The sequence below is a fragment of the Protopterus annectens genome, chromosome 2.part1 (genome assembly GCF_019279795.1).
Source record: "Protopterus annectens isolate FY-2018-M chromosome 2.part1, PAN1.0, whole genome shotgun sequence".
Classification (NCBI taxonomy): Eukaryota; Metazoa; Chordata; order Ceratodontiformes; family Protopteridae; genus Protopterus; species Protopterus annectens.
The window spans coordinates 914,838,629-914,860,937 of record NC_056729.1 but is presented as its reverse complement, the minus strand read 5'-3'; the positions used below and the strand labels follow the sequence as shown (position 1 = coordinate 914,860,937).

General features: G+C 38.9%; 1 protein-coding gene across 1 annotated transcript in view; it reads right to left on the bottom strand.

Annotated features, from left to right (window-relative positions):
- Positions 1-22,309, bottom strand: part of WWC2 (WW and C2 domain containing 2) — a 1,656,421-nt gene that overhangs the window by 865,115 nt on the left and 768,997 nt on the right. Inside the window, exons 6-7 of the mRNA XM_044062544.1 lie at positions 11,447-11,576; positions 10,245-10,391 (exon numbers count right to left, since the gene is read on the bottom strand). Of these exons, the coding sequence (XP_043918479.1) occupies positions 10,245-10,391; positions 11,447-11,576 (277 nt within the window). The remainder of the gene's footprint in view (positions 1-10,244; positions 10,392-11,446; positions 11,577-22,309) is intronic.

The following is a 22,309-nucleotide window of genomic DNA, read 5'->3' as shown; positions in this document are numbered from 1 at the left end:
TTCTGTGATTCGAGATCAAAGCTATTTTTCTTAAAGTCATGCATATCGTCCAGAAAATTATTTCCTCTTGCTCTGAAAGCCTCCAATTGTTCTGCTTCATTTTAACATTTGCTCAGAGGTGTAGCTAGCTAATCCTGTGCCCTCCTCAACTTTAGTCTGAAAAGCAAAAATGTCTGCTTGTACTTGCTGCATTTCAAAATGGAGTAAACTGCTTTCCACACATGAAGTGCTCATCGGCAAAAAAGCAAAACAGTATAGAAATGAATTACAAGTACATTGTACAAGTAATGACTTTTCTGCATCTGCCAAATGTGACCCTAACACCTTGCACTTGTGCAATCCAATGAATCTGTTGCATTCTGCTAACCATACGTATAATTTTGTACTGTATTTTGCACTTTTAAACTGCATTTTTGCTATACTGCTGATTTTTTTAAAACTGTTCTTACTGATATGTTGCAGTTTTGCCTGCTGTAACAGACTAAATTCAGATCTGCTGAATCTGGTTTTCTTTGTTAAACTAAGCACTAAACCAGGCTATATTTTGTTGGAGAGGGCCCCCCCCCCCGCACTCTTGTGGCAGAAGAGTGTGGTTAGGACTCATCTGATTGAAGGTTGCTGGCACAGAGCTCATCTTTGAGCTTTTTTATTGGTTAAATTGTTTAATTTAGTTTACTCACTGTTGCTACATAAGCCCCACATTTGCACTTCTTTTAATACACTTCCACAGAGTTAGGCAACCAGCCACTGCTCTGCTGTATTCATCTGTTTAAGCACAGCACACCTCCATGCACCATCATGCACTACTGCACAGTGGGGATAACCACTGGTGGTTATAGATGTAAAAACGTCAGTAGATACATTTTCCCTTAGCAGCTGCCCGTGTTCTGGATGAGAAGTCCTTAAATTGCATTTAGCTGCTCAGAGAGCACCAAATCTACAATAGTCTCATACCATTTAATGAACCCCCGCTAGCAGAGAAACTTTTTAGAGCATCCCATTAGTATAGACCCGGTTTAGACGACCCAGTTATACCACACACCTCCATTTACGCTCCCCACTGCGAAAACAAGATTTAACCTAGCATTATGGATGGTCAGTTTCCCTCCATTTCTCCTACCAGCCTGACTGACATGGGTATCCTGAGGCAGTGTAGCAACTGCCTCATATGCACTGACACCCTCTACTCCTAAATCACCCAAGGGCAATTTGTGAAAGATGCATTTACATTGAGATTCTGGAATCCTTGCTCTCTCGCGCACTGAACATAACACTGAACAGGTTGTTAGCTCAAATGCTACACCTCCTACGCAAACCATTCACTCAGTACATAAACCATCACACACAGAGGTACTCACCAGAAACCTACCTAAACACCAGAAACCTTGCTACACCTAATACACCACCTACAGCACTCAATACACAAAAACACATGCACCAGTGTCTCACCAAATAAGCCCCTAATGCAAAGCACATATAAACCAAATTTTTTAGTCATAGGTGACTTCACTGTGAGACTGACAGTTGTCCCACTCACCAGGTTGGACAAGGAGAAGGTAACGGGTCAGCTATCAGGTGCCAGGATTGGTCAGATCACACATGCACTCAAGTTTCTCAACAAGTACAGTTATGACTCCATCACAGCTCATACGTTGGTGTGAATAACTTGAGATGCACCTCAATGGACTATATGAAGAGAAACATGACTGAGCTCTAGGAATGTGTGTCCTAGGCCTTGAGCAGCATTCTACCCTCACCTAGGATGATACCACAATATAAACAAAAAATTACAGACTCCAACAATTGGCTTAGTTTCTGGTGTCATTCCAAGTGATGAAATGGAGGGAGGTTGGTGTAATAGTTAAAGTGTTTGCCTTACAGACCCAAGGTGCAGGGTTTGATTCTCACATGTGGTAATTGGCTAGGCTTAAAATGGTCCATAAGGGCAGTTAGTCTAGTACTAATCTATGAACCTATGGTTGATAGACTATACTGCTTTGCCAGAGATGGTCTTCATCTGTCACCTCTAGGCGTTTGGTTACTGGCTAAGGCATTTGCCTTCCCCATACTGCCTTTTTTAGTCAAGGTCTCAATAACAAAATTTCTGATATGAAAATATCACTCTCAAACACACTAAAGGTTATGCCGCTGAACACTAGGAGCTTAAAACAGAAATTGCACTCGATGGAAGCACTCCTCTCCCTGTAAGATCTGTAAGATGTTGAAATCTTGCAGTCACAGAAACTTGGTTTAGGGCTGCAGACAGTACCCAAGCCTTGCAAGTCTATAATGCCTTTCACACTTTCAGACTGCAAAATGAGCGTGTGAGAACCAAAGGAGGATTATCTATCTTCATCAAAGATAAATACACCTCTAGACTGGTTAGACAGAAACTCCATGGAGTTCCTCCAAGTTCAATGAACTGTGGGAAAGACCCCCTTCAAGTCATCATTAGCTATAGGCCCCCTTCAATGAACCAAGATGCCCATGCTGTTTATTTGGACCTATTTGAGTCAATCGAATTACAACCAAACACTCTAATCATGGGTAATTTTAACTATTCCTCCATTGACTGGGAAACTTATAAGAGTATCAACATGCTTGCACAAAGGTTCCTGGACTTTAGCACTAATGCCCTGGAACAAATGGTATGCAACCCCACAAGGGGCTCAAATATTCTTGACCTGGTCCATTCCTCATCAACATGGGTGACCATTGCACCACCACAAGTAGAAGACCCTCGCTGGTTAAATCTGATCACAAATCGGTCACATTTCAAGTAGCTATAACACGTAAACCTCTCGGGTAAAATCAGGCTAAAAACATTCACAAAGGTAAATATACCCTCCTAAGGCATGGCATAAATAATTTCAAAGCCCCTGCTCCCACAGATGGCATTGACAACTATACTAAGGCATACACAAATGCTCTGTACAAACACTTACAGAAATGTACTGATACAGCTGTATCTGACAGGATCAAAACAAGATCCTCAAGAAAGAAAGAAAAACATGCCTGCATGGTGAACATCTAGCATTAATAAGTTATACACCAAGTGGAAGAAGTTGCTGTCTAAGAATAAAAAAAGAGGTCCCAGCACTGAGAAAACACCCTCCTCTGCTCGAGCAAACAAATAAGACGACTTGTAAAATCCTCTAAGGGCAACTTCAAAAACAATTTAGCAACCACATCCAAGGATAACCATAAGGCATGCTTCAGCAATATCTGTAACCTAAAAGGTCGGACCCAGACGTGTGATGAAATAGCTCTAGAAGGCATCATACACACTGATCCTTCGAAAATAGCTAACACTGACAGGTTTGATGAAAATTTCACCCCCTTTCCCCACCAAACATTATAGAAAGCATTCCTTCTACATCTTCCCCAACTTACATCTCCAAAGAATAAGTCATTAATGCTCTCTTCAAGGCTAAAAACATAGCTGCAATGGAAATGGATAGCATCCCAGGTTGGGTTTTAAATGGTCTGAAACATGCGTTACCAACTCCATTAGGTACTCTCTGACCACAGCCCGAGTACTGGTTTTGTCCCTGCTGAATAGAAAACAGCAACTGTCATCCCCCTTCATAAAAGGGGTAGAGCAACAGACCCTGGGAACTACTGACTTGTAAACTTAAACAGCCTTATCTGTGAAGCCATGGAACGAACCACCATGGACCTTACAAATAAGGATATAGGTGATCTCCAAACCCTTGATACAAGACAGTTTGTTTTTTAAAAAGGCAGGTCATGCCTGTTAAACCTGGTGGACTTCTTCAAAAATGTCATTAGAGCCACAGAAGAAGGCAAATCTGTGCATATAGCCTACCTTGACTTAGCCTAGGCCTTCTACACAATCCCACATTTGGGCATCATGAATAACTTCCCCAGCTGAATATCAACCCTTATGTCTTCACGGGAGTTGCTAACAGGCTCACTGACTGATCACACTCAGTCAAAGTTGGGGACTTTACCTCAACCAGCAAACCTGTCACCAGTGGGGTTCCACAGGGATCAGTGCTGGGCCCCCTATTGTTTAGAATATATTTCTCAGAAGTTCAAGCCAAAATACAGGGTCTGTGGCTGACTAAGTTTGATGATGACTGCAAATTAGGTGCAATCATGGAATCCACAAACAATGTCAATATACTTCAAGACGGACTTACACAAACCAATGATTGGTGCCAAAGCCATGGACTCAAATTCAGTGCTAAAAAATGCATCATCATCCCCCTTAGTAAAAATAATATCCCTGCAGACCATCATATAAATAGTAATACCCTAAGTAACAACTCAGTAGTGAGAGACTTGGGAACGCAAGTTGACTGTAGCGTAAATTTAACGACCATGTGTCTAGTGTGGTAAGGAAGGCATTCTACGTTGCACACCTCAACAGTAAAGGCATTGCCTCAAGAGTGAAAACTGTCATAACACCCCTGTACTCGACCCTCATCAGGCCAATAATAGAGTATAATTCTCACTTTGGTTATGTACCTTACCAGGCACCTGCAGCAACTTGACAGACCTCACAGATTTCTAACAGAGGAAATTCAGGGTATCCAGCACATGTCACACATTGACAGACGGAAGTCATCCAAGCTACTCCTCATCAACATGGGTGACCATTGCACCACCACAAGTACTACTAAGAGGAGACTTGTGCCTGGTCTACAGAACAATCATGGATCCAAACCCAATGGAAATGCTGCACATTCGCAAGTCAAATGGCACAAGGATCACCTACTCCAGGGACGTTAACCTGGTCTATGACAGAAATTGGACCTGCTGGAGAGATAGATATGTTTCTCAGAGGTTAACACTCCTCTGGAATAAGCTACCAATTCACATTAAACAGACCCCTCTATGACACTGTTAAGCGCAGCTTGGATGACTGCATGGGAAACCTAAAATTCCTGCTGGGGATTTCACCTATGACCCTCCTAGATATGGACAGTCATTGCTAAATAAGATCTCAAGTTTAGGCAAGATCCTTTATATTGGGTTTCTCTAGTATTATATTGAGTACACACGGTTAGGCTTATAAAGACCTTAGGGTCAACAGTCCAGTAGCCACCTATTAACATAAAACCCTTTTGCCCCACCCTAGCAACACGTCTCCTTTTGCCAAACTTGTAAAGAAGTCCCTTTTCATTTTATCCCACATATTAGCCAGCCAGTCAGGGAACCTATACATCTCCCCTAATAATGCTAGGATTTTACATGTTACATGTTCCTCAAACATTCTCTTTTTAATAAATAAGAGAACACCAGTACATTATTTTATTTGAGTCCCTTGTATCTTTATCTCATCTGTTACAGATGCTTGATCAGACAGCATAACTGAATGGATCACAATAATTTAAACCAACTATACATGCTCCTGAGATATACACTGTCTATCCAGCCTAGGCCAGTTACTGTGTCTTGGGGAATAATATGTAAACTCCCTCTGAACTGCTGCTACTACGGTAACACTCTCCACACCAAATGCTTTCATATAGTTTTCTAATCCATCTCTAATTATATGGTTCCTCATTTAGAGTTTCACAACACATCCTCACTGTTGCACATTAATTTCAATCACCACCTATAAAAAGCCCTGTAGAAAGCTTATTTCTCCCAAATTTCTTCTAAGCTCCATAACTGCAGTTTTAGGGCGAATGCAGATGCATGTTAAAGTAAATGTCTTTCCTTGCCACTATCCTTGCACTGCCACAAATCTTCCATTATTGTCTTTATTTTTTCTTCTTTTACCTCACTTTCTATATAATACATTGTTCCGTCTGTCCCGGATATTCGGTTAAATAACCACAGTGATATCCTCTGTTTATTAAACTCTTATGCTCAGTTCAACTCAAATGAGTCTCCTGCAACATGGCAATTTGCATCCCATATTTTTTTAATATAGTTCAATACCCTCTGCTTTTTCTCTGTGCTTGTAAGACTATTTACATTCCTTGTTAAAATGGGAAAGCAGAACTTTTGTTCTCACTTATGATACACCTCACTACTGTTTAACTGTAGGGTGCCTCAACTTCTCAGGTTGTACTGGGGCTTTTAACTTACAGCCTACATTTAATAGCCTATAGGTCAGGGTACATTCTAAGAATGTGCTCTTGCCCTAACTCATAACCATTTGGTTTTCTGTAATGGTATTACAGTGGTACTACCTCTTACATGATAAATAAAAGACTCAGACTCTGAGTAGGTATTACTACCACACACACCCTTGTGCCTTCTTGCACATAGACATAGAAAAATATATTCAAAGGTCCATACATATGTATATATACACACACACACAGTGTGTATATGGGACTTTACAATTCTGAACACAAAAATACAAGCAAATATCATACATATACTACATACATACACTGTGCCAATACACAAACAATATCACTTTACTGTTCTGAAATGCTGAAACAAATGCTAACCTATGTATTGCAAAGAAGGGGGTCAAGTCCAGCTCTCTACCATAAGTATTGATTTCAACATTTTAGCATTCCAACATTGTACCTAGAACTTTATTTAACATGGAAGTGTTCAAAAACAGTTATTTAGTAAGATGACATGGACCACAGAGGGAAGATAAATAGTTGTAACAGATATATATATATATATATATATATATATATATATATATCCATATCCCTTATTTCTACTACCCATTATTTCTACTACTCTCTCTACACAATCATTTTCTTCTCCGTATCTTTCTATCTTTAACTTTTACCCTTTATACACACAAAGCAAAACTACTATATTTTATATCTTTTGTAGAACTTAATCTGCTCTGCCAATAACGTTCAATTCTAAACTAGACTCTTAGACTGAACTGTTTCAGTCTTCTGTAAATATTATCTATCTGCATGAGAGATTGTATTATGTCTAAAAATATATGGACGATTAGCTACAACTGCAAAAGCTATACTAGTACTAGCAACCTATGTAATGTTTATGTACAACAGTAAAATCTTTTATGTCTGTATCTATTTTTGGAGCTTTTCTCCACAGGCCTCCGCAGAAAATGGGTTCCTTACCCAGTCGGACTTTCCCAGTCACTAAATGTCAATATATACAATATATATATTACAAACACGCAGACAGACAGACACACAGACAGACACATACACATACACACACACACACATACAGACCTTACACACATACAGACACATACACACACTAACTTACAACTAGATGAAGCTTAATTGATTGAGTTCTGAACTGTCAAGCACAATTCATAGAGCTGACTTGAATAATTGGAGAGTCAGGGACTTGCCCCCCTTTAGGGCCCATGGTAAAGCGCATCCTAGAATTGCTGGAGCCATGTCGGACTCCAAACCAGTTACAAGTGGCGTCCCACAAGGCTCAGTCTTAGGACCTCTCTTGTTCGGTATATATTTCTCGGAAGTACAGGCAACCACAGAAGGACTGTGGCTGACCAAGTTCGCAGATGACTGCAAACTGGGCGCCATAATCGACTCTCCAGCCGACACAAGCATCCTCCAAAAGGGCCTCATAGAAACAGACAACTGGTGCCAGAGCCATGGCCTCAAGCTAAATGCCAAAAAGTGTATAGTCATCCCCTTTGGCAAAAACAAAGTGCCCACAAATTACTACATAGGTGGTAATCCATTAAGTACAGAAGACGTAATTAGGGACCTGGGGACCCAAGTTGATAGCAATCTCTCATTTGACAACCATGTGGCCAAAGTGGTTAGAAAAACATTTTATATAGCCCACCTAATCATGAAGGGATTCACATCTAGATCAGGGGAGGTCATCGTGCCTCTTTACTCATCCCTCATCAGGCCCATAATTGAGTACAATGCCCCTTTTGGGATGTACCTTACCAGACACCTGCAGCAACTGGAAAGACCCCAAAAGTACCTCACCAAGAGGATCAAAGGACTCAAACAGATGCCATATGCTGCCCGGTTGAAGAAACTCCAGCTCTACTCAGTGGCATACTGCCTGCTCAGAGGAGATCTGTGCCTGATGTATAAAGCCATGTCCAACCCGGAATTAATGGACATGCTGCACCTCAGAAAATCCAAATCCCATCAAGCTACGCGCTCGAGAGACTTGAACCTCAGCACTGAAATAAATAGGACATGCTGGAGGGACAGATTCATAACCCAGAGGCTCCCTTCACTCTGGAATAAAATCCCAGTCCAGGTTAGGCAGAGTCCCTCATTGACTCTCTTCAAGAGGAATCCTGATGAGTGGATGGGAGATCGTAAGTTTACCCCAGGTATCACTTTTGTGTCACTGTTAGACAGAGGCACAGTATACTAACCTCGGAAAAAGGGCATAGCAAAATTAATTTAAAATGGGTGGCGAAAGCCAAACACACACTGGCTAGGCTTATAAATGCCCTAGGGCAGATAGCCTAGTATGAACCTATGAACCTAGAGATGTGATGGGCTGGTTGTTTCACTCACTTTATTTCTATGACCCCAAGTTCAATGAAATGCAGCTCAAAGAAATCACATACATATCTGTATTATGTATATAAATCTATAATATACATACATATACACGTATATTTGTATTCAGTTTGGGTCCACCAAGTTCATTATCATTCTGCTCTGCTGTGTGGGTGGAAGAACATCTTGATTTGCTCCTCCTAAATGGTACAACGGTAATAACATCTCATAGGAATCTACAAATTCGTATACATGTATTCCCTCTAGCACAGCTGCACAATATTTTCCTTAAGTGGGAAAGCATCATGTCCAGCAGCCACACTACAAAAAGCAGGCAATCCCTCTAAACGGCTAGAAGGATAAGCAGCTACTTCAACCTTCCCCCTGCCAATCCTACACAACTACAGGCTCATTCATACACCTAGGTCCCTGCATCATGGACAAATTATGTGAATATGTCACTGGACTGATCACCACACCCCCGATATCGCATTTACTTAAATACGTTTCAAGATGTCCCAAAATTCAAGCCAATGGTACACAAAGTCTAAACCTTAGCCATGCACAAATTGTGAAAATCTCTTCGAGCAACCCAAGCACACCATACCATCTACAGCTTTTGATCACAAACACTGATGATGTTTCAAAAAGAAAAGGGTATTCACAGTCACAAACACTGATGATGTTTCAAAAAAAAAAAAGGGTATTCACAGTCAAAACTTCAGTAAGATGATGAACTACAACCTGCAGGTTTATTTTTTTCTTTTTAATGATCCCTGCCCCCTCATCCAACCAAAAGAAGAAGAAAATCCTGGATCATTCAAATTTATCTAGTTAACAAATAATTACAATACAATCATTCAGTGGGGACTAACTAAACATTCAACAAACTTACACATGACAATACAATCAGTAACCCAGAGTAAAGCCATCACCACCCACAGGCAGACATGTGACAGCTACAGAGACTTGAACTTTATGGTGGCTACCAAAATGTAAAAATTATGTCTAGCTTTTTTTTCCCAATTTGCTAATAATATGAACTATGTAAAGCGACTGTAGCTACTGTATGCTTTTGTGGATCCACTTGCAAAAGTTTTTGAACATATACAAATGTGCAGCCTAGTTTTAAAAATCTAAAAGCAGCTGTGGCACCAACAGCAGTGAATTTTTTTTTTTTTTTTAAGTAATATTAATGCATAACAGCATTTCTGAGTGTGGGCACTGCAGGTTTACTCACATCTGGCTTTGTTTCTAAACCACAAAGTTTGCAGGTAAACTTTGCATTACCCCATACATAAATGTGATGTGTTGCTAAATTAACCATCTACTCTCTCCATCTAGCTGTATCGCTAGTTCTACTTTCCACTACAAGGCTGCTACTCAGCTACTGCTCTACAAATTCCACCCACCAAGCTTTTCAATACTATAACACTCTTTTACTCAATAACATATGTATAACCTTTGTGAATGAATGTACACCTACATTTGAGTTTGTGTGTAAGTAAATGCAGTTTAAAGTTAAGAATACTGCTTTTATGATACTAAGATGCACATTTTGCAATACTTTATTATTTGAACTGCATCAGTTCCAACTTTACAGCTTTATAAATTTGACTGAGAGTACCCTTAGGTCATTTCAGAAATGATCATCTGTGTCCAACATATGGTTAGCAAAATTTAAACTGACACACAAATTAATGGTGGCTTCAGTTCAGACTTTTTTTATCAGATGTCACTGCTTTGCAAGAACCTAGAACTTTACTTTTCACGAGTGTCAAAAATTATGCTCATGACCAATGTACTTACATCACCGGAGATGTCTGTCTGAGAACCTGCATCCAACATTTGCCTGGTAAGAGAAAGTTGGGAACCTGTTGAAGCAGATCGCAGATCTGGTTCTGATCGCCTCATACCCTGCTCATAAAGGAATCGTTCTTTCAGCTTTGCAAGACTCTGCAAAAACATATGTAAATGCACTTGTAAAAAAATGCCAAATGTTGACAGAAAAGTAGTATTTTAATTCACATACTTGCTGGAGTTTTCAATAAATTACACAAATCAAAGTATTAGCATTAGCTCTGAATGTTTCAATCCAAATAAGTAAATTCCTAGCAAAAGATGAAGAAAATACTCCTCCTAAAACCCTAACATAACTGCATATTACTTTTTCCAAACAGTGCAGTGTTGTCTACCAAGAAGACATTACTGTCCTTTACAAGTACTTCGGAGCAAAAGTTAAATCAAAGGGCAGCATAATGTTCCAGAATTCAGAAAAGCAAAGGGTTGTGATAAAGTTCAACTACCATCAACCCTCCCCCCAATACAAAATACTGCTAAGCCTTGTTTAACCTATTTAATCTTAACATGAGACAAAATACACTGCAACCTCACTTAACTTGTACTGTAGAATATATATATTTTTAGTATCATATTACTGTTAACTTAAACATTAGTTTACACATCTATCTGAATTTCTAAAGAAACAAGCTTTTCAAATCCCATGCTTGCTCTCAAAAGTCTACTTCCCAATAGTATTCCTGCACCAGTGCCACTTAAAAATATGCATCTTGTCCAGTACTTTGAGCTTATATTTTCAATCAGTCACTAAGTTAGCAACTAGGCCTCTAATAAGGATGGGACAAGAGCAGTGGCTGTGCAAGGTAGAAGCAATTAGGGGGTCTGACCAATGCTTAAGTGTAAGCGCCAGTGAGGTCTTGATCAGTCTCTGTGATAGCATTGCCTGTAAGTTAAAAGTATTTAAAAATGGAATTTAATAAATGGCTGATCAGAACTGCTGCCATATAAATAAGAATATTTAGTATGCTCCGTGAACTGTAGGAAGGAGTTTTTTTTTTTTGAGTCCTCAATATTTTTTTGTTTTAGTGATCCTCACTTGGCCTATGGGCCCAACAAGGGATTATCCATTGCGACCAACAGTCTATCTGGAGCTCTGGTAGCAACCTCCTACATTCTGCATGGTCAGGTGACAAAAACAAACAAAAAACTACCTGCATCAGATCTTGCTTTTCTTTCTCTCCGGAGCTAATGGCTCTTCTGATGGATTTCAGCTCAGTCAAAATGGCCTTGGCTTCATTCAGCTTATATCCATTTTGACCACCAGACATTTTTTGGTCAATTCTGGAAAAAAAAAGACAAGTTATTCTGCAACATGGAAAATATTACATATCTTGTTGGTTGCCTCTTCTCTATATCTTTTTCTCTCCTCCACATTTTTTTAAACAACAACAATCTTTGCTCTGACTACAATGATGTCAAGCTGGAACAATCACAGTCAATCTAGCCCTTCAGTAATTCAAACAGGAGTGATGAACAAAATGGATAAAAAGTTTATAAAAAAAATAAAGAACATCAATGTCATGAACTGGCTGGTGAATCCCAAACAGATTCCCTATTATCAATTTTACAAACCAGATTTAACCACAAGAGACACGGTCAATGTTCAAAATAATGTAAATGGGAAACAGACATAAAAACATTGACTGTAATAATCAGAAAAGAAAAAAAAAAAAAAATACCATGGCTCATCAATATAAGCAAGGCAACTGTCCTGAACAAACTGTTTGTAACTAGAACAATCTGTCCTTGACTACAGTTCTTAGTGTGAGGTGCCTTAGGTAGCCTATTACACTTTAGGAGGCTGCAAAGTGGTATCTACCTACACTGGCGCACTCATACCTTCATAAACTAGCTTCTACTGGTGGAACCTTTCATTAAGCATCTTACAGTAAACAATACTCTCCTAGCCTACTTTGAAAATGACTATGAAAGATAAGCAATCACCTAATATGGTAAAATGTCAATATCTTGTAGCCTGCAATGAGCTATAACTGGAGCAGTGGACAGCACAAAGGCTAAGGCAGAGAGCTAATAATGAGATCCACACACACGAAACCTTTAGAAACGTCTGAAGTCTGAATGGATGAGAATGTGATAAGTATCAATAAATCTAAATATAAATCTATGGGTTAAATATGAGTTATGATAAGGAGAGGATAGATGAACAGGACCCTGAACCACCTGGTTATGACCAGAGGAGGGCCGATGAAAACTTACAAGATGATTTTTTTGATGTCGAGGTAGATGAAGTGTTTGAGCAGGATTACCCCCATTAAGAAAGTCTGAGCAGATATTCAACCAAAACAGGAACAGGCAAGGTTTTTTTTACAGGGGCAACATGTTACCCCCAGGGTTCGAACTCAGATGGGGAGGACGAACTTCTGGAACACCCAGAATCAGAAAAGGTTCTAGATCTTTTTGAACAAGGTGCACAACCACAAGGTATTATTTCTAGTTTTGGTGCTAAACTACTTAGTTTGAATGGGTTCAATATTTTTAACTATACAAACAGGATAATAACAGAGGACTATTTCTCCTTACTTGATCACAAGCAATCTAGCCGTCACGTGAGAAGGGGTTCAAATTTGTTCCAGCTAGAAAACCTGATATTTCTAAGGTACTTATTGATTTTAAACTTTATATCAGGAAACTCAATTTTCAACTTCTTTTCAAAGATAAAAGGGAACAGTTCTGTGATTATTCAAGGTTTGAGAAAAAGAGTTTGTACAACCCTCCTTTACACACGGCCCCACTATGAAAAAATTGTATGAGAGATATCTCCTATGAATATAAGAAACATAGGAATAATTATTTTAATTTGACTAACACTGAGACGGGGTTACACAACAGCCACAGATTATCTGATGAAATATGAATTATGAAGCCGGATAAGGGGGGTGGGGTTGTATCGGTTGAGAGAATGGATTATGTTAATGACATCATGAACATATAAAGCTATGTCAAACCCAGAGCTGTTGGACATGCTACACCTAAATAAATCCCAATCCCTCCAAGCTGCACGCTCTAGGGACCTAAACCTTGTCACCACAATAAACAGGACACGCTGGAGGGATACATTCCTGTCCCAGAGACTTCCTACACTCTGGAACAAGCTACCCATCTATGTCAAGCAAAGTTCTTCATTAGCACTCCAAGAAAAATCTTGATGAGTGGATGGGAAATAGGAAATACACCCTGGGGATCACTTCTGTGTCTCTGCTGGACAGTGGCACAGGAAAATAACTTTCTTGAGTGGCGTAAGCTATGGTACCTTGCTGGCTAGGCTTACATAGGCCCTTGGGCCGATAGCCTAGTACCAACCTATGAACCTATGAACATTTTATGTGACACAGAGATATACCTCTGCTTCTTTGAATGAAATTCACATATCACACAGGAGATTACAGCTGTTTTTAGAAGACAGTTTATATCAGGGTATTATTAATGAGGACACTTTGAATTTCTTGAAGAATGATTGTCCACTCATTCTCACAGCTTTTGGAATCCCAAAGGTCCACAACAATGTGGACCACCCCCCATATAGGCTCATAGTGGCTGGCCAGAACAGTTCAACATACCCTTTGGGTGTTTTTGTTGACAGGTTGGTGAAGGATGTTTTGGGTTCAGTTACACAAGTTATTAAGGACTCTTGGAACTTTTTAACTAGGATTAAGCCTCAGTTTTTCTTTGACACTAGTGGATATTCAATGATAGACATCGTAGATTTATTTAGTTCAATCTCCCATGAGGAAGGTTTGGAGTTGTTCCATGAAGCCTTATTGGCATATTTTAAATACAATGATCAACTTTGTTATGGAATTAATGGAATGGATCCTTCACAGCAACATTATTTAATTTGAGGAGGAGTATTTAAAGCAGGTGAAGGGTGTGGCTATGGGGGCCAGTAGTGCCCCCATTTATGCAAACCATGTTATGGCCATGTGGGAGAGTAAATACATCTTTAACACTGGATTCAAACAAGAGTGGCTTTTTTACGGTCGTTATCTTGACGACATTTTTATTCTTTGGAAATGTGACAGGTCAACTGTGGATAAATTAATTGAACATATTAATGAAGTATGCCCATATTTTAAATTTACCCACACATTTGATGAATATACTATAGACTATTTGGATGTTAACATCACCCGAGATCTCCAGTTAAGGCAGTTTTCATCCAGGGTGTACTGTAAGGCCGCCTATTCTAACTGCTTTTTGAGTTATCAGACTCAACACCCCTACCATGTTAAGAGGCATTTGGTTAGGGGACAAATGATAAGGGTGCAAGAATTTGCTCTACCCTTGATAACTTGAAAAGGGAACTGGGATTGTTGACAGAGATGTTTAAAGCAAGAGGGTACCCCAATTGTATGTTGCGACAGATAAATAGTGAGGTGTTGGAATGTTGGGGTAAGAAATGTGTACCCCTGTTAGGACAAGGAAATATTGAAGTAAGTGTACAACAAACCACCTCGACTGACCTTCAATTGTTGGATAGACAAGATTTTCTGAATTCTATGTCCATACAATTTGGTTCATTTGGGAATAAGGTTAAGGACATCTTGTGTAAGAACTGGGTTATTTCGGAGAGTAATAACAAATTCACTCAAGCCTCGGGTTTGGGTCCCACATTTTCTTTTAATGTGGGTAATAATATAAAAACTTTGTTAGAACATCCTGTTACTAGGAGTAACAATAACGGTACCAAACCATGTGGTAGGTGTAATTATTACCCCTATGTACTGAACACACGAGAGATCACTTTGGGGGACCCAGTCCACAAAGTTAGGTTAGTGGGGGTAATTGTAACACCGTAGGACTGGTTTGTCTGTTTGCACTGGTTGTAAAGCATACTATGTGGGTAAAATGGAAAGAGCCCTCAAGAAGAGGGTATATGAACACTTGTATGCCATTAACACTCAACACGAACAATGCCCTTTTTATAGACCTTCCCTTATATGTGGGTCGTTTTCTGGATACAAATTTGGTATACTTGAAGTGGTGATGAAAAAGCCAGGGGTGGCAATTGGGCTAACAATATTTATAAAAGTGAGCTTAAATAGCAGCTTTGTTAAATGCCTGGTACTCACCAGGCTTAAATGACAGTTTGTCTTTAAAACCAATTTTAATAGAAAGGGCTGCTAAGTTATGACATGTTTTTTTCTTTCTTTTTTACCATTTGTATGTTGATTGTACTATGTCTTTAAAACTTTTTAAGGTGTTAATTGCACTGATTATTTAGTTACACCTGTGTAAGGTTGCAGTAGATTTGATAAAGTCTGCTATGATAGCAGACAAAAGTGCTTATCCAACATTCTGTTCTTGTAGCTGTGCTGCTTTTCACAAATTGTATTTGTTGCTGCTGTGGATTTTGGCTTTACATTAAAGCATTTTTATTGAGGACACCTGGTATCTTGTGTTACTGGACACTGCCTTCAAGTGGTTATTTTTCAATCTATAAATCTAAGGTCACAAAAAACTGAAATGAGGAAGAAAGGATAACAGGTTGTGACGTGAAAGCATTCTGAACTTTGACACTTTCACAAACTAGTTTAGGAAAGAAAGGTCCAGAACTTGTCTCCAGCACTTTCTTTCTTTGCCACCAGAAACATTCTTGAGTAAAAAAACGTCTTCCTAAATGAGAAGGAGGAACTGTTTCTATTACCCTCTGAAAAAGCATAAGCTTTAGGACAGGAAGAAGCAGACAGATTTGGTCTGGTGGATGTGGAGTAATTCCCAGGAAAGGTGAGATTTTCTTCCCACTGCCATCGAAAACCTTGCCAAATCAGTCTCTGAATCCATTTGGCTGAAATAATCTGTTCCCACAGAGACAAATGGAGATTTAGACCTTCTAAAAGGGATAGAGGACTGCTAGGATGGGCACAGGATCAAAGTCCCTTACATAGACAGTCTGACTTATTTGACTGACCTTTGTGTAGATGGGTTCCTCCTTTCTTTTTGGGACCTTCCTGCCATTATTTGTTTAAATATTTGCTTACCAGCATTTTACGGAGATCAGCTTGTTTCGTTCCAAAACTAGATGAGGAAAATTAAAAAATCTCATTTTTTACATCATCTGTATGGTTATGAGAATGCAGAAAGCCAACCCTCTTCAACACAGTACCAGTAGCAATAGCCCTGGATGTAGTAACTACAGAGTCAAATACACTTTAAACAAGCAGCAGTGACCAAAGTGAAGAAACTAAATCACATGGAGAAATTTTTTTCCTCACACGAAAGAATTGCAGGTAAAACATTCTCCACAAGTTTCACAATTAGAATAAACTTTAACATCAAAATTAAAGCTGCTGAAGCATACACTTCATTCCCAAAGTTATCAAGTATTACCATCCTTGTCAGAAGTATTAGAATTAACAAAATGTGTTACAGCTCGCATACAGTGGATATAAAAAGTGTACACATCCCTGTTAAAATGCCAGGTTTTTGTGATATACAAACATGAGACCACAATAAATCATTTCAAAACATTTCCCACCTTTAATGTGAACTATAACCGGTACAATTCAATTGAAAAACAAAAATCTGTTAGGGGAAAAAATATAAAAAATAAATGTACAATAAGCTGGTTGCGTAAGTGTGCACACTCTTAAACTAATACTTTGCTGAAGAACCTTTTGATTTAATTACAGCATTCAGTCTTCTTTGGCAGGAGTCTATCAGCATGGCACATCTTGACTTGGCAATATTTGCCTACTCTTCCTTGCAAAAGTGCTCCAAATCTGTCAGACAGCAAGGGCATCTTTTGGGCACAGCCCTTTTCAGGTTATCCCACAAATTTTCTATTGGATTTAGGTCTGGGCTCTGACTGGGCCATTCCAATACTTTTAATTGTCTTCTGGTGTAGCCATTCTTTTCCTTATTTGGATGTATGCCTGGGGTCATTGTCGTGAGGAAATGTGAAATTCCTCTTCATCTTCAGCTTTCTAGGAGATGCCTGAAGGTTTTGGGTCAAAAGTGACTGGTATTTGGAACTGTTCATAATTCCCTCCACCTTGACTAAAGCCCCAGTTCCAGCTGAAGAAAAGCAACCTCAAAGGATGATATTGCCACCACCATGCTTCACTGTGGGGATGGTGTTCCTTTGGTGATGCAAAGTGTTGTTTTTGTGCCAAACGTACCTTTTGGAATTGTGGCCAAAAAGTTCAACCTTGGTCTCATCAGACCAGAACACATTTTCCCACATGCTTTTGGGAGACTTGATGTATTGTTTTGCAAATTTTATCTGGGCCTGGATGTTTTTCTGTGTAAGAAAAGGCTTCAGGTCTTGCAAACCTACCCCATAGTCCACACATATGGAGAACGCGGTAGATTGTTGTCACATGTAGTACACAATCAGTACTTACCAGAAATTCTTGAAGTTCATTCAGTATTGTTGTAGGTCTCTTGGAAGCCACCCTGACCAGTTTTCATCTTGTCATCAATTTTGGAGGGACATCCAGTTCTTTGCAACATCACTGTTGCCCCATATTTTCTCCACTTTTTGATGACTGTCTTCACTGTGTTCCATTATACATCCGATGCTGTGGAAATGTTTTTGTACCCCTCTCCTGACTGATAACTTTCAACAATGATCCCTTTGATACTTTGTAAGCTCTCTGTAAACCAAGGCTTTTCTTGTAGCAGGCAACTGACTAAATGTTAGGAAAATCTACTAGGATAGCTGAACTCTATTTGGGGTTAATCAGAGCCTCTTTAATTGATGGCAGATATGTACCCAAGAAGACTGAATGCTGTAATTAAGTCAAAAGGTGCTTCAAAGTATTAGTTTAAGGGTATGCACACTTATGCAACTAGCTTATTGTACGTTTTTTTTTTTTTTTTTTTTACATTTTCCCCTAACAGATTTGTTTTTCAATTGAATTGGACAGGTTATAAGTCACATTAATGGTGGGAAAATTTTTGAAATGATATACTGTGGTCCCATTTTTTACATCACAAAAAACCTAGCATTTTAACAGGGGTGTGTACGCGTTTTATATCCACTATATAAAATGGTGGTGCAACCGCGATATAATCCTTTAAATCAGGGGGATTGGAGGCAATGAGCCTAAAACTGCAAATAAAATTTTTTAAAAATCTTTACATATTATAGAATGGTTGTACAGCGTATTTTTAATATTCGTCTTGGTGATGTAATTGCAATGCTTATAAATCCTCCAGTGTAAACCCTTTTCTGTGTTAACCACATAAAAACTATGGCAAGTAGACAAATTGCCAGATACAACAAACCTTTACTCTGGAAGTTACCATGCTGAAAATTAATAGTGTATTTACCACATGAATGCTCTAATTGCAAAGAAACTTCTGTAAGAATGTATGGACAATGGTTACAATGTCCACACTTTTCTGTACCCATTTTATTTATTTTAACAACTTTATTGAATTATCACTTGTGACGTAGATTACTTTGTATATATGTAAACTTGCCTAACTGTATTAAATTAACAATCATTACACTTCACATACACTGCTATATACCATACAACCTAAGCAACATTACATAAATTATTAAATCCCTGCCTTTTTTAAACAAGAAATATATTTATTAAAACATCACTTATGACATAAGCAATCATGCATTTACATAAATGAAAACAAACCACACTGATTGCAAGCATTTTACATCACAAACCATACTGACACATTTTTATTCCAAGTTTTTATGCTGACAATTACATTCTTTTCCAAAACCCTTTTCATGTTGTATGCAGTTTTAAAACGCAAAGCACGCGGTCTCATCAATGAAAATGGTGGAGGAGTCAACAGGCTTTTACGATATTCCAATTTTTCTTAATTACATTCATAACCTCATTGCTTCCCATGTTATACTGTATGACAGACTCTCTCAAGGGCTAACCCCCAGTCCACAGCGGCTGTATAAGCAACACCAGAGAGATTCAGGGAAAAAGAGGAGTGATCTGAGGAGCCAGCTGTTTAGTTAACTTTCTTTTTTCTGGCTGGAAGAAGGACCAACCATGGAACTAGTAGTGTGTTCTATGGTCAAGCTAAAAAGGACGATTCTATTCCAGTAGAACTATGCAGCAAAAGCTGCTAAAGTTTTAAAAGCAGTACAAAGTCACTTTTCCCATCTAAAACACAGTAAAAAGTACTCTAACAGTCTCTCCACAGGGAGAAAAAAAGTTTTAGAATGTTTAACAACTTTTAAACTGTCAAACACAAGTGTGTGCTCTTGTTTAAAAGTATATCAAAGTTATACGACAGTCAATAACAGTACACATTCCTAGTTTAAAACATACTTTCCTAAAAAGGAAAATATATTTAAACATTAAAATTAATACACAGAATTTTTTCCCCCAAATGGAACTTACCTGCCCAGAAATGAAACAGCACAAGCAGAATATCAATCCACAAAACCCACAGAAGACAGCTCTCTTCGGCTGCAAGAAACCTCTGAAGGACTTGGTACCCAAATCTGTCTTCTAGTTAGGTTGGGCTGACTAACGGTAGAAGGTGCACTGACGTTTTGGAAGCTGGACAGCTGTTACAGCCTATACAAACAAGGCTATCAAAAAACACAAACTAAATCTACTACACAAACTCCAGAAACACAGACTATCTTATACTGAGGCACTAATAAGCAAACTCCACAAACCTCAAAAAACTCCTAAGCATGCAAACAACAATTCCTAACCTCAGCAATCTCTAAAGCATAAACCAAAAGCAACACCAAACGCTGCACATAAGGCTACACACCCAATGGATCCTCGAAAACAAAACCGATAAGCCAAGCAAGCAATTTACTCAGAATTCTGGTCACAGGGACTCCAATATACTACTAACTGATGCCCCACTTACCAGACTGGACAAGAAGATTTCTCAGTTGCCTATCTGAATCCAGGATCCACCAAGTTACACATGCACTCATGTCAGTCCACCACAGGTACCAGTATGATTCTATCATAGTCCATGTGGGTGTCAATGACCTGAGACATACCTCTCTTGCATTATATGAAAGGAGACATTACGGACCTCTATGAATATGTCTCAGACTGGTATGTGCCTTGCACTGAGCAGCATTCTACCTTCACCTATGATGATACCATAGTATGATCGAAAAATGATGGACTAACAATTGGCTTAGTTTCTGGTGTCAGTCCAGGGGGATTCAATCTGGCAGCCTGGGAGGACATGGTCAGCAGACCATGTTGCTCTGCCAAAGACAGCCTGCATCTCTCTCCCGGGCATCCCGATTTTGGCCAAAATTACCCCCTAAGAACATTTTTTATGCAATAACAAAGTGATAAACCTACCAACATAGCATATAAAACATAAGGGGAGACTAAAGGTATTACTTCTCAATGCTAGGACCCTTAACAGGAAACTCCACACCCTACAAGCCCTCCTCACTATGCAGAATACAAACATTTATGCTGTTACCAACACATAGTTTAAAGCTGCAGAAAATGCCCAGCATGCAAGGCTACAGTGCCTTCCTCACATTTAGAACATCAGCTGAACAGATAAAGACTAAAGGTGCAGATGTCTCAATCTACATTAGCTAACAAGTACACCTCAAGTTTGGTTAAACAGGATGATGCTCTGGAATTCATCAACATACAAACCACCTCAGATACGAGTCCCTTGACATATCTTAGCAAACTACAGTCACCATCTATGTCTCAAGAATGCAACTACTCCCCATCCAACTAGACACTATTCATGGGAGACTACCCCTCTACAAGCTGGAAAACATGCACTGCCACCAACTTGCAGGCACAATATTTCCTGGATTTTTTTTTTTTTTTTTACATAAAAGTCATTTGTCAGTTAGCGTGCACTTCAACCACATGTTTAAACATATTGCACCTTGTTCTCACCAATATGGGAGAGCTCTGCACCATCGCTATGTCACATCTTCACTGGCGAGGTTGGATCACAAAGCTGTCTCATTCCAAATAAAAATCAACATGGAAAACTAAGCATATCCCGTTACAGTCAAACTATTCTAAAGCAACGAACATTCTATTAAGCAACAGTTTGTCAAAATTAATTGCCGTTTCACAAAAAGAGATGCTGCCAGCCCAGCTATCTGCAATTTTGTAAATAATTATATGCCATTTGTGAATATCAACATGATTCATATGCTTGTGTTACAAATGTATTAGAACTGTATGTTGTATATCAAACTGCTGGTACAGAAGTGCGTGTTGAAAAGGGTTGTAAAGTACTGAGCTTTAAAAATATACCCAGAGTGTACCCTAGTGGAAGAGAACTGAAATGTAGATACACTATTTTAACTGTTTAGATGTATATATTTTAAAAGGGGAAACTGGAGTACAGAAGGTTAACTTGCAAAACTTAAGAAAAATAGTTGAAATCAAATTACTTTATAGCCACGCCATAAAAAAGGATGTCATCCTTCAGTTTCAGTGCAGTAACTGACACAATGTCCAGTACTAGGGGTTCACTGTATTGTCTTGGCGGTGCCTTTATTGTGTATGACTTCCAGGATCTGCCTTAGATCTCAGAAAAGCCTTGTCTATGTATTTTCACAGGTAGATGCTAATTGCTACCAGTTGCATCAATAGGGATTTTACCTGGGAGAGAGTCAGATGACAAGAAGTATTGCCATCATACAAGCTATCCCAGCAGTAATATTTTGAGGTATTAATTTAAGAACTCTCTGACAGAGACTGTGTATTCTGTATTTTTATTTGACGTGAACACATTAGCTGGAAGACCCAATCACCCACATCTGCCTTAATTGCTCTGCAAGTTAACTAGGATACAGTAATTCTCTAGATACAGTCAGGAATATAGCAAAGCTTAATTTAGATGTTCTTCTTTATTTATTTCAGACTGTCCTGCAATGTCCTTTTAAATATTTCCTGTGATTTTGACCACTGATGTTACAGAGTATCTTTTTGTTCCTTTATTATTATTAAATATATTTGAACCTTTCACTGTGGCTGACATTTGTGCGACATATTTAAGTTTTGGAAATACTTGCATATTTGGTGACAATGTGGGCC